This window comes from Phoca vitulina, unplaced genomic scaffold (genome assembly GCF_004348235.1).
Source record: "Phoca vitulina isolate PV1807 unplaced genomic scaffold, GSC_HSeal_1.0 scaffold1, whole genome shotgun sequence".
Classification (NCBI taxonomy): domain Eukaryota; kingdom Metazoa; phylum Chordata; class Mammalia; order Carnivora; family Phocidae; genus Phoca; species Phoca vitulina.
The window spans coordinates 50,796,713-50,821,065 of NW_022589704.1; the positions used below are offsets into that span (position 1 = coordinate 50,796,713).

Consider the following 24,353-nt stretch of genomic DNA (forward strand, 5'->3'; position numbering starts at 1 on the left):
TGCCTTTTGTAACTTTAAAGACATCAGTAGCTTGCCTTTTTTTTTTTTTAAGATTTTTTTATTGGGGCACCTGGGTGGTTTGGTCAGTTAAGCGTCTGCCTTCAGCTTGGGTCCTGATCCCAGGGTCCTGGGATCGAGTTCCGCATCGGGCTCCCTGCTCTATGGGGAATCTGCTTCTCCTTCTCCATCTCCCTCTGCAGCTCCCTCTGCTTCTGCTGTCTCACTCTCTCTCTCTCAAATAAATAAAAATATTTTTTAAAATAAATAAATAAAAATAAAGATTTTATTTATTTGAGAGAGAGAGAGAGTAAGCGGCGGGGAGGAGCAGAGGGAGAGGGACAAGCAGACTCCATACTGAGCCCAACACAGGTCTCAGTCCCACAACCCTGAGATCATGACCTGAGCTGAAATCAAGAGTTGGACGCTTAACTGACTGAACCACTCAGGCACCCCAGTAGCTTGCTTTTTTTAAAGAAAATTCTAAGGGACTCATATTTCATGGAAATTTTATTTGTAAGGAAGACAGGTTTACAAATATCACAGTATAAGACACATAACAATTCCGTGATTGTGTATTCTTATCCTGATGAATTAGGAGATAGGATACATCTTCTCTCTTATCAAGAACCCCCATCTCTTGAGGAAACTGACACTATCTGACACCATAGCCAGAATTGGAAAGGAGCTGGGTCATCTTCTGATAAATGTAAGTTTTAGGAGAACACCGTATTTCTCAGCATGGGTATAATGATGCAGGGGGTCGCATGTCTTCAGTATCTACTTGGTTGCAGGCACTGTGCTAAGCATTTTCTCACACCTCAATATCCCCCTTACGAAAGGAGGAAACTGAGCCCATAGAGGTTAACTACACACTCAGTACTGGCAAAGCTGAAATTCAAACACACGTATTACTCCAAAGCCAGTGCTCTACCTACTACCAATACTGCCTCCCCACATCACGCAAAAGTACCTCCGAGTTATTTTCACCTGCAATATCCCCCCACAAGTAGGCAAACAGAGAACAAGAAAAATGAAGTGAATTGACCCCTACTGTCATTCTGTCATATTTCACTAAGATTTCTAATTAAAATCAACACAAAAATAAGCAGTATATGTTATTATTCAAAATGAGCAAAAGTAGTAATTTTGCTGAAATGAAGTAGAAATAAAACTATTTCATAGTTTTATGATTTGCCCTTTCATTTTTTCGTTCATTTAATTTGAAGATTATGCTAGTTCCTTTTTAATACTTACAGTATAGCAAACCTTGGCATTACTAAGAACTGGAACCTCATCTTTGGCTCACAGTTAACATTCTGACTGAATGGGCTACTTGGCTGCCCAGATTGAGTATTTATGGGAAAATAAGTCAATCAATTGTGCAGTACATGAATCTCTGAAAGTCACTGCGTCACTTGTCTTTAAATTATTCAGCATGGTTTGGCATTCAATAACTCATAGAAATAAATGCTGAGGAGAAAAAAAAAGGCTTTTCTAAAAATTCCTTAGAAATTAATACCAGTTAACTCCTAAGTAATCTTCAAAAATTGGACTTTTCTTTGTTTTATATTGCCATTAATAGTGAAAAGGCAAAATAAATGCTGAATAATCAGCAAGGATTGTGGATTAGAATGAATTACAACAACAGTTCCACAGAAGATAAGAAAACTGAGAATGAACCAAAACTGTATGGACTGTGAGTCCCTTACAGCGTTTATTTGAGTACATTTGATTGGAGGTCCTTGGAGGTGACAGGCACCTCAGGTGTGGGGTTGATGATTTCCTACCTATCCTTAAGTTCCAGGAAAATCCTCAGTGTGATTCTTGGAGCTTGCAGTCAAGGTGCCCATTGCCTTTTGACTACAAATCATTCATTTGGTAAAACAGAAGATCTCCATGATAAGAGATTATGTGCATATGAATGTCCTAACACTGGAAATAAATCTCCACTTTAACTTTGTTGACCCTGCAAAACCTCCCCATCATCAGAAATTCCTGGAGCCCCTCTATTTTGAACAACTCAATCTCAGTCCAGCAATGTTCTCTAGCTATCATCCAATGTCTCAGGGTTATCAATCCAGAGCTTTCAAAACCTCATTAGTTAACTTAGTGTCAGAGTCCTAAAGTGCAAGCTCCATTTAGAAAATCATATGCTACATCCAGAATGGACTGGGGCTTCTTTTTCAGTCTGTGGCATCAAACAGCCCAGTCAATTGGGAGACCCAATTCTCTCTCCTGACTAGACTTACTATCTTACTATCTCAAGGTTGAACAGAGATAAGTGTGATATTTAATTCCTGTGTCTCATATTAATTAATTTTTAGGATCCTCACCTATTTGAGAAAATGCTTTGTTTTTATTCCTCATTTCTAAAAATGTTTAAAGCCAAAAGTGTCAGAGAGAAAGTCGATCTCCCCCAAATTCGGCTATGATAGGAAGTTCAATAAATGGCCCCAGAAAACTATTTTACTTTGTATTTCTGATCCCACTTTTTAGATGTACAGTAAACTTTTAAATGGCGCCCAAACTCTTGGGTACTTACCCAAACCTTCACTAAGCTCCAGGCCTCTTAAAGTTCACTCATGCATGATAGACATCAGGTCCATTAAATTTAATTGTAACCGTATTGTCTCTATTTAAAGTAAGTGGAAGACAATGAATGCCACAAACTTTAGTATTCAGAAGACCTAGGTTAGCTTTTTACTGAAAGACCATATCCAGCTCTGGGTTCCAAAGGCCAAGAGAAAAGGAAAATTTGGATTGAGTTCATTAAGGCCCTTATAGGGACTAGGAGTATTCAATTTAGAAAAGAAAATAATAAAGAATAATAATAAAGAAAAATAATAAAGAAAATAATAAAGAATTATTTTTTGTATTTAAATAAAATAAACTTTTATTGAAGAGAGTAAACAAGGAGTTATTTTAGAATAAAGTGGGGATATCACCCAAGTTTGATAAAACTATTTTCTAACATCTAAAATTATTGGATCTAGAATTGAAGAGTAGGGGTAATTATGGATTCTTCTTTGAGATATATGAAGTGGAGCAAGTCTCAGGGACTTGGGTTGATTTTTGTATCTTTCACAAAGATGTGTGGTTAAATTAGGTATTTTCTGAAGTTCTTTCCAATTCTAGATTTCTAATACTGGTAGCCAAATATACAGTCTTCTCATAAGTCTACTTAAAGACAAATAATGTTTAAATCTAGAAATTTGATGAAGTAAATTGCAAAAGTTGGCATTGCCATTTATTTCTAAATAGAGAGGATTTGTATGTATTTCTCTAAATAAAAATACAGAAACCAAAGCAGTTAGCTCCAGATTATGCAAGAGTAAAAGCGAACAGCACACAGTATAAGAATAGACAATGCAGCTCTACGGTATAGCCTCAGAGAGCTCATCATCAATAGGCCCTTAATCAGAAGATGAATTGAAAATACAGAAAAATAAGCAGTTTGCTACAAGGTCACTTAGACTGGGAGTCCCAGAAAATATTTGAAAAAGTTGAAATTAGGGGCATCTAGGTGGCTCAGTCGTTAAGCATCTGCCTTCGGCTCAGGTCATGATCCCAGGACCCTGGGATCGAGCCCCGCATCGGGCTCCCTGCTCTGCGGGAAGCCTGCTTCTCCCTCTCCCTCTGCTGCTCCCCCCGCTTGTGCTCTCTCTCCCTCTCTGTCTCTGTGTCAAATAAATAAAATCTTAAAAAAAAGAAAAGAAAAGAAAAGAAAAAGTTAAAATTTGTCTTTGGTCCTTTTCTAACTTTACATGTCAGGCTTCAAGTCTCTTTTTACTGCCATCTGGCTCTTTAGAGTCATTCCTAGAAGCAAACACATTGTTTCTGCTCTCTCCACCATAAGGACATACCCATTGCTATTAAATTTTGGGGGGCATGATGACTTCAATTCAAAATTTTTAGTTCTGCTTCCCATTGTTTTAAGTTATGGTTGTTAACCTATGCCCAAGGGTGATATATCCTAAACAGGTTGTGTATCTGTTTCCATAGTGCTTCTGCTGCTGAGAATTCTGGGCCATTGGATGGAAAAGGACTGAGAGCACATTTTGCTGCCCTGAAATCCTACCAATCAAATGCCTGCCTCATCTATATGTTTAGACCAGCATAGATCAACTAGCAAACAGTCTGGATGTACATGTTAACATCTTTCTATTCTGTTTCCCCTCTATCAAATATAAACAATGCATGTTTTTCTGAATCTAAAAGCAGATCAGTCTTTCAAATACTTCTATAACTGACTATTTCTGCAAACTCCAGGAAAGGTTAGAAAAAAGGGAAGCTATGTTTAATTCATTTAACAGTGATTATAAGATACCTGTCTCATTAAATGAATTGGGAGGGTTTGTTAATTATGTCTCTATAATGGAAAATTTAATTTTCTTTGCTACATTAATTGGAAATAAGGAAAGATTTTCAGGGATTTGAATTTTAAGTAGCATTAATGACAGGTGATTCCAAGAACACTCAGTTATTTTCTGGGAAATTTCAGTAAAATTGAAGAGATTTTTTTAGTTTACCAGGATTTAGAGCTGTACACAATTGTTATTTGTTAAAGAATATATCACTTTTTAGGGCTCGAAGAAACAATTGCTTAAATAAGGTCATTTAACACTTGAAGTTTTTGTTGTTGCTGTTATTTTGTTTTGTTTTGTAGAGAATGTTCAGGTAATATTTGGAAAAAAGAATTTTTGGGTCAGTCAGAAATATTAAGTACAAATGAGATTATGAAAATTCTGTTCTTACGTTAACTTTTAAATATCACATGCAAAGGTTGTATTCCAGAACACATCAGCTAATGACACCTAACATTTGCTGCACTTTACAACTTTTAAGGGTGTTCACATTAATTCTTTCAATCATTGCAACAACCTTGTGAAGTAGAAAGGATGGACATTATCTCTACATTATAGATGAGAAAATAAAGCTTGGAGATGTTGTCCCTTACCCAACCAAGACCACATCGATAGTGAAGATTAGTATCTAGGTTTCGTTTGGTTCAGTATGGTGTTTGTTCTTTTGTTGCTGTTTATTTGGTTTGTTTGGTTGGTTCTTATATTTATTTCTCCAGTAATCATGGTTATAGATCATTTTTACTGGGGAAGCGATGTAGTGTTTGGCTTTTTTGCTGCAGGAACCCAACGTTAGTCCAGAAATCTCTGGTTGTCACACACATTACTATGCACAGGCAAGGGCTAATCAGTCCCTTTTAAACTATTCTAGTTTCCAAAAAGAGGCTGAAGATGCAGGGAGATGACATTACTAAAATGACACAGTTCTCTGTGAGATGCTATTTGCATCTAAGTTCTCTCCAGTGGCGATTAAAAACAGAGAAGTATGGAGTCAATAAGGGAGATAGAACAATGCCATCTAGTGATTAGGAGGTCTGGTAAGAAGAAGATTTCTAGAGAAAATCTAAATTTGATTCACAGGGATACTTAAGTATAATTCCTAATCTACTAAATTTAGTGATCTAGACAAAAGATTTATTTAAGGTTCAGATTTGCTTGTCAATAGGGCCTGGAAGTCTAATCCCATTTACAGAGAATTCACTATGTAATGCAAACTGAAATTTGCAGGGCCAGCATCATGCAGTAGAAAATGCATGGGCTTTAGAATCAGACTTATCTGAGTTTGTCTGTATAATCTGTCACTTACAGTGGAGTAACTTCCACAAAAATTACTTCACCACTCTGATACTTATTTCCTTCATCTATAAATGGCACATATTTGGCTTTCAAAAAACATTAGTTACTATTTTGGGGGGCTTGAATGAGAGCCACAAGGGTCATTTACATAGCTCCACTATGTTCAAACAGTAATAATACCTGTAGCAGGACACTTAGAAATCAAGTTGGGCAACACCTTACAAGGTTGGCTTGGGGGAGGTAAATTCTAGGACATTGTAGAAAAGTTGCTGCTGTGAGCAAAGACAGTGATGGAAAATTGCTGTAAAATGACTTCCAATCTGAGAAGATTTTATTTTTCTATTTATTTATTTATTTATTTTTAGAAAAGGGGGCAGAGAGGGGCAGAGGGAGAAGAAGAGAGAGAATATTAAGCAGGCTCCACACCTAGCATGAAGCCCGCCACACGGCTCCATCCCAGGACCCTGAGACCATGACCTGAGCCAAAATCAAGAGTCGGATGCTTAACCGACTGAGCCACCCAGGCATCCCAGAAGATTTTAGTTTTATGTTTATTTGTAAATTGTGAGTGCGTACCATTTACACTTCTTATTAAACCAAAATAAGTTAACATTTATTGAGATAATACATTTGAAAATGATTTTCAAATGCTATAGCACTTTAAAGAAATAGAAATAGAAACAAACCCTATTTTCATCCGGAATAAATTTGCTTTGGTTTCCCATCAGCTGAACACCTTCCTGGATTTAGACTCAATGATGAATATTCTATTAGAATTTTACTTTCTTATGTATGCTTCTCTAATTAGAAAGGAATTTGAAAAAAAAATCAAAGACTATTTTGCCTTGGTATTCTTAAAACAGATTATTCACTACAGCCTGTACTTGGACTTATTATGTTTCTGTTATTCAAACTCCTTTTGTCCACCCATATTGTTTAGACCTATAAAAAAACCAACACCAAGTCCTGCCTGTGTGCAAATTAATGCCATGACCTTTGCTGTCTTACTTGTATTTCTAGAAGCAGCACTTAAATGTGAGATAAAAATCACCTCCATTCAATAAGTAAATAATGTTTGTATATTGCAGATCACAGTCATTTATCAGGAATAAGGCAGATTTACTTTTTACAGGAAATGGAAAGTAAAACCACAACAAATGGATGCAACCCTTCAGAATGACTCTCAAATGGGCAGTACTGAAAATTGATCTGATTACTTGTCAATTGCATTATTCAGACATGACATCAGCAACAAAGCTGTGGCCAGTGCTAGCTCATTGCCCACCCCATGACAAGCTTTCATAAATAAAAAACCTACTCTATAGAGATATAAGCATCTCTTAGACTGTAATTTGAGGTTCGGAACCTAATTCAACAACTTTCCACCATGCTCATTAATAAGCACTAAACCGGTCTCTATACAAACAAGAAACCATTTTGTACCGTATCATCACCAATGTGTCATTCTAGAGGAAAAGCAGACTGTTGACTGAGACAGTTTCTATATTTCTGATGTTGTTTATGATCCATTGTTATAGACTAGCTTGTTAGATTAGGACTGACTGAAATCCTAAATTGAAACCTTTTGGCCATGACATACTCTCTGATGTTCTTCAAACAATTCTGTTCTGTTCTATCAATGCAAAGACATCATGCTTCTTTACCTGGGGGATTATGTTCATTGAGAATCACAAGCGATGCTGGTGTAGGTCTTCTTTTTCTGATCTGTGAACAACAAAGGCCCAGCTAAGGTCAGTGAGAGTCAGACGCTGCCCCGGGTTACTCTACAGCTTGCAGAACTGTTCCATCCTCATCTTTTCCCAACATAAAAAAGCAAATTTCTGGAGAGCACACAGTAGGTACTCACTATTTTGAATTATGGAAAGCCAGAGAGTAGAACTTTCAGATATTAGTATCACCTTCTTTGACCAAAAAAGCTACCTTTCCACAGAAAAGAAATAGTTGTGTATAATCAAATGATGCCACTGAAATAATATGCAGCATAGGTACAAGGATGACTTGCTAGTTTTAATGGCTCTCTTGGAGCCCCATAATGATGATGCTTTCAAGATCCATTATCCTTATTTCTAAACAGGTTAAGAGAAGCTCAGAAAACTTAAAATTTCTAGCAGGTTAAATTTAACAGCCTGAGTTCTTAATTTCAATTAATATTATAAGGTTGTCTTATTTTCTAGTAACATATTTAGGACAAATAAAGAATGAGTATGGATTTTAGGAGAGTAATTCATTTAAAACTAATAGGTTTGATGTGGGTATTTTTTTCTTATTTTAAGAGTTACAGGAGCATATTATGATTAGACTTTCTAAAGTGTTCTTGATTTCTTAAATATATAGGTAAATTCTTAAAATATATGTCTGTAGGATAGAGGATAAAATTTACCAATGACATTTTGTCTAGGACAGAACCAATGTTCCATTCAATATAGATATATGAAGTTCAAGGTTATATTTATCTGGCCTGAGTCTGGGAGGATCTATTTCAGATTATCAAAACATCCTAGAAAGTTATGAGTCTCAGATTCAGTAAGTATTTTTAAGACTTTGTGTAAAATATTTGGAAAAGGATTCAATGATAATTGAGGTTGTAAGAAATTAATGAATTAGATTGATGACCCCATACATTTTTTCTGCTTTTGCCTCCCCACTGTTGTAATTTTACCACAAATGGTCTTTTAAGGGGTTTCATTGCATCAGGAGTCTAAATAAATCTGAATATGAAAGGTGATACAGATGTAAACCAATTTTACATGAAAGAGAGAGACAGAAATATAGATATATAGGTATATTAGACATAGAAAAGGAATCCAGGAAATGTTTAATACTATTTTAATATCTGAATAAAATGTCTTTTAAATTATACATACCACCTACAAATCCTATCTATCATATATTACACATACTTATAATTACTGCTTTGAATATATGATGAAAAACATTAAAAAAATATTAACCCTAAAATATGAAATTATTTCAAAGTTTAATGCTTTCATTGTTAAATGAATCTTTTTTATTTTATAAATAATGAAATAAAAGGTTGCTAATTCTGAGAATTGTTTAAGGTTTCTCTAAATGTTGAGCTTGTTAATTCAGTAAGCAAAAGCAAACAGATTTTTGGATCCAAATCTGAATCACTAATATAACCATTTTTTTTCTCTAACGGGTGCAATTTCTTATCACATGAAATGCTACATTTTAGTCAATAGGTCACCCAATGCAACTCAAATACAAGTGCCGTATGGAAACCAACTTATTTCTTATTCACATATCCTGGAAAGTCACAAAGTTAGGCAAATTCAAGAGGTAGAGAAGCTTTCAATTAATAAGAATGTATGTCCGTATTACTTTATATACAGGAACTGGTCCCCACCCAATTCCACCTACCTGCTCTGCTGCTTCAGGTGCAATCTGACTCTGGAATAAAGGCACAGCAAATTGTATCTTTTTGGGACTGTTGGGCTCCATGATAATGACGAGAATTAGTCAGAGACTGGAAGGGCTCAGAAAGACTAACCCCAGGTGGTGTCTGGGATGTGTTTCCTCAGGCACACTCCACCCAGCCACACAGGGCACTTCGTAATAAATAGCTGTAATTCCAGAGCGAGCAAGTGAAGATGCCGAGGTCTGAGTAAATCCCTTCTTCAACTCCACAGTGATGCCTGGCTTGTCTGTTCCCCCACCAATCTCTTAGAACGTCTCAGCACAATACAGAAAGAAACAATAAGCTAATTGTGTGCTTCTTCACTAATACACATGCCAGGCATTCACTCAGCAGCTAATTGAAAATGCAATGCTTGCCTTGAAGGACCCGCTGCCCTGGGATTTGAAAGAAAGGCTCTATCCACTGTACATTACTAACCGGCTGCTCAAAAGTGCAATGTAAGCTCCCTCTGAGTATTGCAGGGATGGGCCATTCATTATTGATGAACATAAAGCAGGAAGTTTTTAGAGTTGGGGGCAGGGTTTGGGTATGAAATAATTTCATTTCTCTTGTAGCAACTTGTAAGTCAGACGCCTTTGCCATTTCACATTCAGGCACCAAATTGATGAATGGCCGCAGAAGGTAAGCCACAACCAATAATATCAGCTATATTTCAGCTGCGAGATCTAGTTAGGTAAGACTGACCATGGGAAGCAGAGCATCCGTGGTGTAGTAATACGGACACCGCTGCCCCGGACTGAGCAGATTTTAGTTCAAGTTGCATCTCTACCATTAACAAGCTCTGTGTCCTCAAGCAAATCTCAGACTGTGTCTAGGCCCCCATACCTTAATCAGAAAAACGATGGGAGATTGGACTCGGTGACCTTTAAGCTGTGTTCTGTTCCAGCATTCTATAATTGTAGTTCACAGTTTTCATTAGAGTGGAAAGTATTGGACAGCTAAATTTAGCAAACAGCTTGAAAGTCACTGCTGCTGTAATGACCTCTATTTCATTTCCTGGTGGAGCCAGTCATATCCTCTGATTTGGAAGAATACAGAAGTGACTAGAAAACATTAGTGAAACTTAATGATATCCAACATTGTGGCTTATTGTCAATAGTGGGGATATACATACAGTAAAGGACTTGGAAAAAAAAAAAAAGCATAAAAGGGGTTATCTCCAGAATGCTGGAGGATGATGGTCATATTGGCTAGTGGTGAAGGTAGAGGGAGACAGTGACCTGATCTCCACATCTGTTAAAATCTAAGGGGAGGCAACAGCAGAGCTAAAATGGCCTTCCTGTATTCAGCTCCTTTTGTGAAGGAAGCCTGAAAATGAAGCTGTTTAATGGGAGAAAGAACTTGAGTGCTCTACTTTCTTATTTGAAAGACTTTATTTGAAGAATACTAGGTTTTTGATACGTTTTTGGATTTATAGAATATATTTAGGTACTGAATATTATTCCAGGTATTTACAAATGAGGTTTTCTTTCTTTTGTTTAAATTCTGAGTCCGTACCAGGAATCCATCTTAATGATTTAAGTATGCAATGTTCTGTTGAAAGAATATGGAAAGTAATATGCATTATTCAAGTAGTTTTCCATACCCACTAGGGGAAAAAACAAATGAAGATGTGGATGTGGATGTGAAAACACTTTCAGCTGGAGAATAGTGCTGACGAGCAAGACATCTTGTGATGTGCTCATCCTTGTAGTGTTGAAGGGAAACTTATAAATTACATTTTGCATAACAGTTTACAAAAGTCCCAGCATGAATCCTGAATCAATATCATTAATGTAGTAATTTTTCTGAATATTTCTTCAAATTATACAAAAGGAAAACAAGACAGCATTTCTAGTGAGTAATCAATCCAAAATTTCGCTTAGTGTAGTAATTTAGAGCATGCACTTGGCAGCCTTGAGTTCAAACCCTGACTCTTCTACTTGCTCACTTTATCAGTTGGCAGTAAGAGAACTTTATTCTTGTGAGGTTTAGATGAATTAATTCTTTATGAGTTCATTATAAGGCCAGTACATGATAACTACTCAGTAAAAGATAACTATTATTTTTCTTTCAATTAGACTTTTCAAAAGGCCTAAACATATACATTTTTAATATGAATTACTAGGAAACCCTTCCTGTTTGGAATAATTTGATACCGGTTAGAACACGGGTTGATAAATTGCAATTCCAGGGCACGTTATGGTATAAATAGCAATAAAATCATTCTCATTTACTAATTGCCCTATTTTGAATAGTTTAACCAGAATAGTATAAAAGAACTATCTAGACCCATTAAATTTCTTCTTCACCAGATCAACTCCTGTGCATCGTTCAGACTCAGCTGAGTTTTGTGCCCTCTAGGTAGATTTTATAGATTTACTTCTATCTGTGGAGGGTTTAGACTCACCTTTTCTGTGCTCCCAAAGCACCCAGCATACTTCTACCTAGTATAATAACTACCCGTTTGTCTTTTCTGTTTTGCAATGTCACTCATTCACATAGGGCGTATTTATTGAATAGGTAGTACATCTACTCCATGCCAGGCCTTTTGCTACGGCACTGGAAGAGAAATTGTGTTAGAAGATGTTTGAGGTCTTTTCCAAGCTAAATTTTATTCCGAGAATCACTTAAAATGCAACTTAAATGTGAAATTATCAAAAATTTTAATGAGCTTACATGAGCAGTATAGTTATACTAAATTCAGATGTACATTTTTTCTCCCCATTAGAGATAATAGTAATAGCTAACACTTATATATCACTTACCATGTGCCCAGTGCTGTTTTAAGTGCTTTATCTGCATTAATTTATTTAATATTCATAATAACCCCTTGAGGTAAATACTAATGCTATCCTCATTTTTAATTTACAATGAAGAAACAGAACCAAAGAATTTAGGTAATTTGCCCAAGGTTACCCAGCTAGTATGTGGCAGAAACAGGATTCAAATGCTCATGATATTGCCTAGAGCCTGGGCTTTAATCAGATGGCTAATAGCACATAAGGGCCTACAGAGAAGTTGGTGGAAGACACCAGAACCTACAATGGTTAGATGTTCTAACCATTCAAGTTCCATGGTAAAAGATCTTAAGATGAAGTGGCATATGAATAAAGGAAAGAAAGTAGCAGATTATAGGATACTAGTAACCAAGAAGATTTTACATTTCAAATTAGATGTCAGAATAAAATGGAGACTCTAGAGCTGGGTGTTAAGTCACCAAGCTGACTTGAAAGAAGACAATTTTACTTTTCTCTTTTTTTTTAAAGTAATGGGTTCTATCATTAAAGATTAAAAATGCCTCTAGAATAAGCAATAACTATAGTCCCTCTTCAAGGTAAGTGATACTGTGAATAAAGAAGGTAGTACATTAAGAGAAGAGTCCATTAGGCCTTCCTGATTTTCTTTATAATATCTGACCCTATTTCCACAGCTCTTCAAGACTCCTCTATAGGCCACACTTTAACCCACAGCCAGCCTTTCTATGGCCTCCCCTACCTTCCCAGGAAGCTTTCCTGCCCTCCCTCCTTTTATCCAAATTGGATTCATCCTCTAATCCCACTTCTTAGTAAGTTTTACCCTCAGATTCTCCAGATAAGATGCATTGCTCTTTTTGTTCCTCTCCTGGTATTTAATTATATGTAGTTTTATGTTATTCTATAACAATGTGTTATGTGTTCCTTCAGGCTCCCTTCCTAGACTGGAAATCCTTTTCTATCCTATCCTAAATATATACAGAACAAGCATAACGTTGGCCATCTAGTCTTACCAAATAATTCCATTTAGGCATCACCTATCTGATATTGTCAGGAAATAAGGTTTTTCAGTATATTGAATATCATCAGGTATTATTTTGTTTAACATTTGGTTAGCTCGTTGAATATCACCAAAATAAAAGCAAATATTTATTAAACATGTTTATAAATATGTAGGATTACATTAAATGCTGAAAATACCATAATGAACAAAAGCAGACAACATATGATAGTGTCTAGATACATATCTGTTGAAAAGATTTCTAATCCTAATACAGTGGTTTTCAACTGCATGTTTTCAACATTCTGATGATGGCAGACATATTTGAGATGCATTCCCTTCTATGTCTCCTCCTTTAGTTCTAGCTATAACTTCATTTCTTTCATTAAGGAAAGCCCATCATAATGCAAGCAAGAATGACATTATAATTGGGATTATGTAGAATAATCTCAGTTATTTTTAATGCAAATAGTTGGAGAATTCCAAAACTTCCAATATTAATATTAGCAAATTACTAGTAAAGCACCAATACCTAATTGGGATGAAGAAGTGTATCTGTAAAATGTGGTCAAATACCACTAATATAAATGAAGTGGGCCACTAGCTCCCAGTACCTATTTAAATTAAATTTCTTCCAGGGAAATCATTAATCATATGAATTCCTTCATAACATCTTCAATTTCATCCATTTTATTTTATTTTTTATTTTTTTTAAAGATTTTATTTATTGAGCGAGAGAGAGCAAGCAGGAGGAGGGGCAGAGGGGGAGGGAGAGAGAGAATCTTAAGAAGACTCTACACTGAGCACAGAGCCCAATGCGGGGCTCAGTCTCATGACCCTGAGATCATGACCTGAGCTGAAATCAAGAGTTGGACGCTCAGCCGACTGAGCCACCCAGGCACCCCAATGCTATTTTAAAATCTTATATTTTTTTCAAATTCTACACTTATAAGAAGACTTCTTGGCCTAAGCTTGCTATTTTATAATCTTATAATAAAATCTGAACCCCCACAGTACTTAAGTATAAAAGTGTACTTGCAATCACTCTTAATGCTTAAAGGCTGACATCATTGATTGATTCATTCATTTATTTAGTGCCTGCCATGTCCTTAAAATTGTTCCTTAATTGCTTTATGATTGCATATTTTTGTCTTCACTTTAACAATTTTGATTTACTCTAGGATCCCCATATTGACTAATGCAGTGTTTACAATATGTGTTGAATTGAAGAATTACTACTATGTTATATAAATGCTCAAGTTATTTTTTCCTCTTAGCTATGGACATGTCATTTTGTTTAATATATAATATTTTCCTGGGTCATCACTCAATCATTTCATCTTTATTCTTGTTGAGGCAGGTTCACTAAAGAAAATCAGAAACCCATGAAGGGTTTTCAGTAAGTCTATATCAGCCATGAGGCTAGAGCAATAAGTTCACCTCAGAGACAGGGAACTCTAGGGATTTGTAGAGTTCGGCTTCATTTGAGAGACCCAAGGCACTATGCAACTTTATTGACACCACCCTTGGGGAAGCAATTCACTGGACAGCTCAGGCAAAGGAACTTCATGGGGAGACAGAGTCAATCACAGCCTGATGTGGACCAGGGGACCTTTGAAATATTAGGCCAGGTGAACTATAAAGAAGACTTTCAGCTCAGATCCAGCAAAGGCACAGGAGTAATGGGAAGAAGAGTGGGAATCCAATCTTACTCTCTCCTTACCCAATCTTTTTCATTTGTTTTGGTAACTTTCACTTTCATTCATTTCCATAGCTTACTTTTAGTCTTTCCTGCCTTTTATTTGGAGGAGATGATTATTATATGAACTATAGAAATTGCAATTCTTGACTCTACATAAAAGTGTATTAGTTTATAAAATACTTTCATAAATATCATTCATTCATCCAACAAATATGTATTGAGCATCAAATTCAATGCCACACCACTGGGATATGAACAAGATAAGGTCCCAACCTTCAAAGAACTTATAGTTAAGGGAAGAAGGCAAAATCCTAAACAAGTGAGCAGCATTGAGGTAAAGATGCTATGATAGAAAGTGGTAATAGGAAATAGAAAGGAGACCTGGGTAGGAAGATGATGGGTGACGCTGGGTCACAGAAAGTTTTTGTTTGCCTACACGGTATTTTTTAAATTGAGATGACATTTTAAGACAAAAATAAAAGATATCCAGCTTCTCTTAATACAATAGAAGGTCTGGAAAGCTGGGCTCTCATATCCACAAGGTCACAATCAACTCCAGTGACATAAAGCTACCTTTTGTAAACATGGCAATGATTTCTACACTGCAAATCACTCTGACACAGTGTATGCATGGTATTACTACATAACCCAGCTAGGTTCAGCCAGCCTCTGAGCTAGAGGAGAGGAAGATAGGCATGACAACATTGTATACCATGCAAAGAAATGTGGGATTTACTGTGAAGGCAACAAGTGTAACTAGAAAGATTTAAGTAAGAGAGGGTCATAATCTGATCGGAGTCTTAGAATGGTCACTGTGGTGTCTGTGTGGGGGATAGATTGGAAGGGGTCAAGACCAAAGGTGAGAAAATCTGAGGATGTTATAATATTCTATTCAAGAGATGACAAAAGCCTTAACTAAAGAAATAGTAGTGAAGATGGAGAGGGAGATGGACAGAATGTGGTTATTTAATGGAATTGGATGGTGATAGGGGAAGAGAGAAATGGAAGAATGAATCCAAGATTTCACATTCAGCTTGGTATACAGGGATATCACTCATTAATATGTGGATGGTTGCAACATTCTACATATTCTTCTGCAATGTGCCCTTACTGCTCCCTCATTAAGAGGTGGAGTCAAGGGGCGCCTGGGTGGCTCAGTTGTTAAGCGTCTGCCTTCGGCTCAGGTCATGATCCCAAGGTCCTGGGATCAAGCCCCGCATCGGGCTCCCTGCTCGGCAGGAAGCCTGCTTCTTCCTCTCCCACTCCCCCCCTGCTTGTGTGCCCTCTCTTGCTGTCTCTCTCTCTCTCTGTCAAATAAATAAAATCTTAAAAAAAAAAAAGAAGTGGAGTCAAATTCCCCTGCCCTTGAATCTACCAGCCTTAGTGACTTCCTGTAACCAACAGAATGCAAAGGAAGTGATCCTGCATGACTGCAGAGGCTAGGTCATAAAAGAACATACTAGTTCCACTTAGTTCTCTTGTAACACTTAACTTCCTAGTCCCTCCATCTGGGAATGCTCCCTCTTAGAAACCAGCCAGCATACTGTAAAAGATGGAGGATACACATGAAGGATACATGTAAGCACTCTGGTCAACAGCCCCAAATGAGCCTACCCTTCAAGTCCTTCCTGCCACAGTGTCAAACATGTGAGTTAATAAACCTCCAGAGCATTCTAGTCCCCAGCTGCTCAAGTCATCCCAGCTGTTTGAGTCTTCAGAGCTGATGACATCAGGTACAAAGAAAGCACTTCTGCTCTGCTTTGTCTGTCTACACTCCAGATGCTCCATCTTGGGACATTTTCTTTCAGAACCCAGGTGGTATGCAGTGAGAAGCCCAAGCCATATCATGTATTGACTCCAGTCAGTTGCCTCAGTGAAGAACAGCCTTTGAATCACCACAGCCATCCCATGAGACATTGAGTGAAGAAGCCTCCAGATAATTCCAGCCTCTAACCATGAGTTACCTCCAGCTGTTTGTGTGTTCCAGCTGAGACCCCATACATTTTGGAGCAGAGACAAACTTTCCTCACTTTACCCTATCTGAATTCTTGACCTATAAATCTGAATATAAATTGATAGTTGTTTATAGCACTAAGTTCGGAACAGGGATATATAGTCAAAACTCAGTAATTGTTGGCTACTTTTAAAGTCACTATTATTTTCTTTTTACAGCTGACCATTAAAACTGTGTGTTTATAACTCAGAAGTGAAGTCTGTCTGAATAAAGATAAACATATAAATATATGAGTGATTGTCAAATAAGCCTTTTTCATATAAGTCTTAATTTTCATGATTAAGATTATTTTTACATGGAAGTAGATAAAGTAATCCAGGCAGTATGTAGAATGCAGAGAAGGAAATTAAGAATTTTGAGAATCCCAAAGGTTAGGGAGAAAAGAAAAGACAGAATGGAAACAAAAATTAGAGTGGTAAGAAGATCAGGGAAGAATCGTAACATGGAAATCAAAGTTGAAACAGTTTATTTAGGAGCATTGTAATCCTCACTAAAAAATAACTGTAGAGAATGTAATTATGATCTTTCAAAAATATCTGTTGAATTTTAGTAACTAGGATGAGGGAGAAAGTGGGAGATACATAACTGAAAACAAAAATTGAAACTAGTCAAAAAAAAAAACGAAAAAACCTTGGCTAAAATTAAAAAAAAAGTCTCCTTCAAACACAGGACCTTGCAGTAGACAGCAAGAGCAAGAATGGGATTTTTAGGTCTGTTTTATAGATGCATAAGTCTCAAGTATGTCCTGTGCTGTAAGGACGTGGCCAATAGAGAGAGAGGTTGAACATATAGAAGAGAGAGGGGAAAACTTGAAAAAAGAAATGCAAATATAATTTATTTTAAGTTGAAGAGAATAAAATGTAGCAATTTATTTCAGATCTATTTCAGATTACACATCTCTTTTCTGTGCTGGAATTACTACTCCGGATTCCTAAATAGTAGGCCAGTTTTCTTTCTATGAGGCCATAGGTGCACTTCTCAAATAAAGAAATGAATAAACAAATAGTCCATTTATAAAATTCTTCACATTTTATCAATTTCTGATAATACAGTGGGATAAAATGATATTATAATGGCATTGTGTTGGGTTTGAATTTGGAATAACTTCCAAAATCTCACTCCTGATTGTTGGTATGGCTTTCAATAATTAAATTTTTTTCAAGGTGTATTGTTAACTACAGTTAAGTAAAAAAAAAAAAAAAAAACAAAGTTCTTAAATAGTACGTCTAATCTAATTCCATTACGTATTTATATGGATATATACACATATACACCACACGCATGTAGTCATGCATAAAATACATATTGACATATACATATACACATATTTATGTTTTTGTGTGTGATGTGAGAGAAATGTTTGGAATAACCTGTTCTGATATGTTACTAGGGATTTTCTCTGGATGATGTGATTATAGATCTATCTTTGCTCTTTTTGCTTTTCTATTTTATATAATGGGCAGGTATTAATTTTGTAATAAAAGATTAGCTTTCATAATAACAAAAATAATACTTTCTTTAAAAGGTCTTAATTTTCATGATTAAGATTATTTTTACACTCTCCCTTAAATCAGAGAAATTAAAATAGTTTTTCCAAAAAAACATATTTTGTCTTTTAATTAAGGACAGACTGCTTTGGATGAGATCATTATTTCCATAAGCATATTGAATTTACCTCACCTATTCAATAAAAAGAACACTGTTCTTAATACTCATATTTACCTTACCTAAAGGACACAAAAATACTGATACAAAGGGGCACATGCACCACAACGTTTATAGCAGCATTATCAACAATAGCCAGATTATGGAAAGAGCCCAAATGTCCATCGACTGATGAATGGATAAAGAAGATGTGGTATATATATACAATGAAATATTACTCAGCCATCAAAAATAATGAAATCTTGCCATTTGCAACAACGTGGATGGAGCTAGAGTGTATTACACTAAGTGAAATAAATCAGAAAGACAAATACCGTATGATTTCACTCATATGTGAATTTAAGAAACAAAACAGATGAACATAGGAGAAGGGGAAAAAAAAAAAAGAGAGAGGGAGGCAAACCATAAGAGGTTCCTAACTATAGAGAACTAACTGAGGGTTGCTGGAGGGGATGGGGGAGGAAGAGGGGCTAAATGGGTGATGGGTATTAAGAAGGGTACTTGTGATGAACACTAGGTGTTATATGTAAGTGATGAATCACTAAATTCTACTCTTCTACTCTAAATTCTACGAAACCAATATTACACTGTATGTTAACTACAATTTAAATAAAAATGTAAAAAAACCCACTCATTTATCTATAAGAGCAATATTGCAGAAAAGAATGCAGGTACAGAAAGGGCCTCTTAATAGATTTGCTGATATATGCAATAAAATGCCTGTGAGCTACAATAAAATTGGGAAAACATCAGGAGAAATTTATTTTCTTATAATTTTCTTGAGGAACACTATTATTTTCTTGTTTAGCTTAGTTTAGTTCTTTCTCTAAGCTGTGGGTAACAAATGGAACATATCCTTACTTTTACTGTTGCATAATTAAGATAGTTTGAATGAATCAATGAGAAAGAATTAACAGAAGAAAATGTAGCTCCTTAAACTTTAAGGAACTTCAAATCTTCTACCGCAAAGGAATGTTCAAAATGTGATCAGGCAAGGTGTGAAATATATTCAGGTAATATTTATCAGTCAGAGAAGTGTAAAGGAACAGTTTTCTCAAAGTCCTGACAGTCCTACTTTTTAAGATGTCTTTCAAAAGAGAGACTTGAATGGACAGAACATTCTGAAGAAAACAAAATAGGCAACAAGTACTCCTCAGCTAATATACTATCTTCAGTTTAGTTCTTTAAAACATGCCCTGAACTGTCAGCTAGAGAGCGATCAACATCAATTACTGCAAATATTTTAGATTCATAATTTTTCAAAGCAGGATTTTGTGAGTCACCTAAGTGCCTTGTAACTTCATATGACTGATGCCAGGCACAGTCTTGATTGTCATCAAAATTTTGGTGGACTCTTAAATCCGTTCATTCATTTTACAGGCATCAGGAAAAGTATGCTGTGTACTACCTTTATCGAGAGATTGTTTTGAAATGATTAAAGAAGAAAAGACTGCACTCCTGAGATGGTGAGACACTTTACTTTAAAATGTATGTAATCTTTCGGGGTGCCTGGGTGGTGCAGTCAGTTGAGTGTCCGACTCTTGGTTTCAGCTCAGGTCATGATCTCAGAGTTGTGAGATCGAGCCCCACGTCAGGCTTAGAGCAGAGTCTGCTTAAGATGCTCTCTCCCTCTTCCTCTGCCTGTCCCCCACCCTGTGCTCACTCTCTCTCTCTCTTTCTCTCTCTCTCTCTCTCTCTCTCTCTCTCTCTAAAATAAATAAATCTTAAAAAAAAAAAAGGTATATAATCTTTTAAAGGGTACCCAGGTATAGTTAGTGAACGATCAGGTAGATCCCAGCCAGCTGCTGCCGCCAACCTAATTATGACCTGTGGGGACCAGTGAGGGTTCTGATTTACCATTCTCAGTGTAGGGGCTTCTTAAACCCAAACCTGACCTTCCGTTCATCTTCAGTTGCTTCCGTTCCCCCCGCCCCACCCTCACCCCTTCATGGTTGGACAGTCTCAGATAGTTTCTTACAACCCTGGGACACAACCAGAAAACCCGAGTTCTCCAGAGGAATTCCAGGAAAGGCCCATCCTGTGTGTAAGGTTGTGATTGAGATGCTTCAGGTTTATCTTAATTCTAGAAAAATCCCATCTCAAAGTGGATACTAAATCTTTATAGAAGGGGTATGACCACAGTCTTTCCCAGTTATAATTTATGACAAAAATAGAATCTAAGTTCTGGGATGACATAAAAAAGCAGGTAAGACTTTTCCATTGAATTTTTGGTTGTTCTGTGAAGTGTTTTAATAGCATCTTCTGCTCGCCTCATTTGTACCTGCAAATACTGTATAAAATCCAATTTGAAATGTATGTAGTAACATGAAGTTCGTGAAGTAACACTGAGACACATGTCAAGTAAGAAACAGTCTCAGAGTATAATATCCTATGTTACTTTAATTAATATGCACAACCGTCTCTTGGATTACTGTAGGAAAGCATGACAAACAGCACATACGAAATTTAAATCAACTCTAGATATTGGTTCCAATTTTCTTTCCTTAATGATTTTTTCAAACCTAAAACTCTCTTTATACATGTATATATAAACCTTGTGTTGGAAATACTCCAAGGTGGCATAATTGACTGACTTAAATTTCATCTCTTATCCCTAAATTTCCCGCCTCGGGTAAAATGCTAATACTTAGGAGATTGCTTAAAAGGCAGGATACAGGGAAGATAAGACTGGAGGCATAAGTCTGCATAAGCCACAAATTAATTCATCAATCTTCAGAAACAGAAAGCTGATGCTAATAGTAATTGAATTGATAGGCTTCTCAATTTTTTTTTAAAGAAAACAAGATATAAATTAAGTATACATGTGATTTCAAAGTTTCAAATAATATAGATGTCAGTGAGGCCATGGTATTATATGAATGAATATTATGTTCATATTGAATATGTTTTCACTTTTAAAAAATATATTGGTTTAGAACATCTCTGTGAAAGGAAGCCAGTTGTTTTCTGTGCTCTCAGTTTCAAAGAAAGATCTACTTCAGCAAAAATCCCTTTTGTTCTGAATTACACCTCAAGAAATGATTAAGTTGGTATGTTAACACTTATCATTTTGCCTTTTTTAAATTATCAATATAAAACTTGATAAACACTCTCTTCTGTCTTACTTTTTGTGCATCTACATTCCTACTACCTAAGTATTATTTACACACTTAGTACTTTGTATATGTTCTCTTTGTTCTAACTTCCATTTAAATAAAAATAAATTCTTTTTAAGACGATTGCAAATTTTTGGCTTCATATTGTTGCAATTTAGCAATCTTCTGGTTCTGCATGGACTCTAAAAAGGAACCTGATAGCCGTTCTTGAGTGTTTGCCTATGTTTCCACAAGCAACATACACTTATTCATATCCACAAATAATCTGAACTAATGGAACATTAAAAAAATAGAATAATTTACTGATTAGGATGACTCACTTCCAGTAAAAGCAAACCTCTTAGTGAGAACATGAAAGCTATATTAAATATCTGAGGGTGTTTGCCATTGTTTCTTGGTCCTGTTGGTCGGTAGTGACTGGACACAGTTGGTCTGTAAATAAGAATTGCTTATTTATCACATTTATTTCATAACAACCTGCTGTGGGGATGATCAGTGCTATCCCATAATCTCTGTTTCTTGACAATTTAAAATATTATAAGCCTTTTTTATGATTCCTATCCACTTAGTTTTAAGAGCATATGACTCATTATACTGTTTGTGTAATATATGCATAATGATTTTGGAAGCAAAGCGATCATTCTTGATTCAGAAAGAACATGAAATTTCTAGCAGGTTGTAATGTGCTGAGCCTTATTTTCCAGTGCAAATAATGAGTCATGGATCAAAATGGATGATAAGAGTAGATAATTAAGAAAGTACAATAAGGAAGTCAACTTAGATCATCATCTGGCCCTTTAGAGAAGAAAAAAGATTAAAAAATCTTATTTTCTAGACACATCTCAGGCCACACACCCTACAGCTACCACTGAACTTCTCATTCTTTCTTGAATAACCCAAACCCTTATACAATGCTGCACCCTTTGTACATGTGGATACTTTGTTCAGAACATCCTTCTACTCCAGGGGCACCTGGGTGGCTCAGTCAGTTAAGCCTTAAACTCTTGATTTTGGCTCAGGTCATGAGCTCAGGGTTGTGAGATCCAGCCCCGTGTCGGACTCTGTGCTGAGCATGGAACCTGTTTAAGATTCTTTCTTTCCCTCTCCCCCTTCCCCTACTTCCTCTCCCCACCTCTAGAAAAAAAAAATATATATATATCCTTCTTCACTATGTCTGTTACTTGACAAAATACCTCTTCCTATAGGATTGGGTTCAAATGCTCCCTCTTCTGAAATGTCTTCCCAGAATCTTCTGGGCTTTCACAAGGCGTGGTTAATACACTGTTTTCTGCTCTATTAAAAATTAATTATACTAATAATTAATGTAATAGATAAATAACATTCATTGTCAGCATACACCCCCAAACAAACAAGAGGCTTAGCATGTCCCTTTTCCCAGTCTTCACACAACCTGAGATGGTGAAAGGATCTTTTATTTTTAACTTCAGGGTTTTTTTCTTTACAGTATATTTTGGCTATTTCATTCTATTGGTTTATTTGCCCACATTGGTCCTATATCCAACTTCATCTTGGATTCATTCTCTGTTTTGCTGAACTGTGTTCTTCAGTAGTTTTTTTAGAAATGATTCATAGGTAGTAAATTCTCTAAGTCTTTGCATATCTAAAAATGCAAATCTTTATTTTGCCCTCCCACATGAGGTGGTTTGGCTGGGTAAAGAACTGCAGGTTAATGTTTTTTCTTTCAGAACTTTGATGATATTTCTCTGTTGTCAACTTGTATCCAGTATTGCTGATTTTAATTAGAAGAAAACGCTTTCATAGGCAATCTGATTTTTTCTCTTGAGAAACTTCAAGGATTTTATCTTTATGTTTCGCATTCTAAAACTACATTAGGGTGTGTCAAAATGTAGGTAGAGGCTTTTTATTCATGCTACTCAGAAACTTTTTGGATCCTTTCAATATTTTGAATGACTCACTTGCATGGTTAAGTTTCTTCAATTAGTTTGTAGTTTGGGGTTGCTATTTATATTTGTGGTTGGCTATTTTTATCATAATAGGATTGTTGGAATGTGTTTTATCAGGTCAAATGAGAACCTCTTTTGCAGTAAGCAACATTAAATTCTGAATATAGAAGACTGCCTTGGATGTTTGGGAGGAGGGTCGGGCTGGGAAAATTTGCAAGGTGTACAAACAACTTTGATGTAGGGTGTGAGGGCTCCTCAGCCCTGCTGGTTGTTACACCTTATCTGGCACACTGCCCTGGGAGTGTCCCGTGTCAGAACTCCCATTTCAGAGTGTCCCATTCCCAAATTTTTCCTGTGGACAAAGGGAATAAGTGGTTCTCCTTCCTTCCCCGTCTTTGCTGTGGATTTGGAAGTTCCAAGTTAGCTCAGGCTCTACTTTCCTTCATCTCCGACCCCAACCTTCATACAAGTACTCTCCTAAGGAGGTAACCCACTCTGTATATGAAACAGTCACCCAGGCTTTATCTTGGGGAAACACAGCTGCTGCCAACTGCTTTTGGAGGGTGGGGAGGAGGCAGCCCGCTGGCACAGATTATCCAAATAAAGTCTTTAATTAATTGCCCTAACTGCCCTCAGGGGCCCCTCCCTCTCTGATTTGTTCAATCTGAGCATGATATTTCCCCTAGTTTCTTTAAGAAATGCCAAAATAGGGGCGCCTGGGAGGCTCAGTCGTTAAGCATCTGCCATAGGCTCAGGTCATGATCCCACGGTCCTGGGATCAAGACCAGCATCAGGCTCCCTGCTCCGTGGGGGGCCTGCTTCTCCCTCTCCCACTCCCCCTGCTTGTGTTCCCTCTCTTGCTGTGTCTCTCTCTGTCAAATAAATAAAATCTTTAAAAAAAAAAAAATGCTAAAATAGTGTAGAGCCTTCTCCAGCTACAGCCTTTATTTTTTAGTTCTCTTTTATGGTTTCTCCAGCTAGATGGTCCTATCTGCTCTTTCCCATCAAGAAATTCTTCAAAATTTCTGGTGTGCTGAGTTTATCCTTTTTTTTACTTAGGGTGTATTATGGATGTATTA

General features: G+C 36.5%; 1 protein-coding gene across 1 annotated transcript in view; it reads right to left on the reverse strand.

The window, feature by feature from the left end:
• PPP1R1C (protein phosphatase 1 regulatory inhibitor subunit 1C) overlaps nucleotides 1-9,421 on the reverse strand; it is a 117,137-nt gene extending 107,716 nt beyond the window's left edge. The window contains exons 1-2 of the mRNA XM_032406930.1: nucleotides 9,060-9,421; nucleotides 7,322-7,382 (exon numbers count right to left, since the gene is read on the reverse strand). Of these exons, the coding sequence (XP_032262821.1) occupies nucleotides 7,322-7,382; nucleotides 9,060-9,140 (142 nt within the window). The 5' untranslated portion in view covers nucleotides 9,141-9,421. The remainder of the gene's footprint in view (nucleotides 1-7,321; nucleotides 7,383-9,059) is intronic.
• Between the last annotated feature and the right edge of the window lie 14,932 nt (nucleotides 9,422-24,353).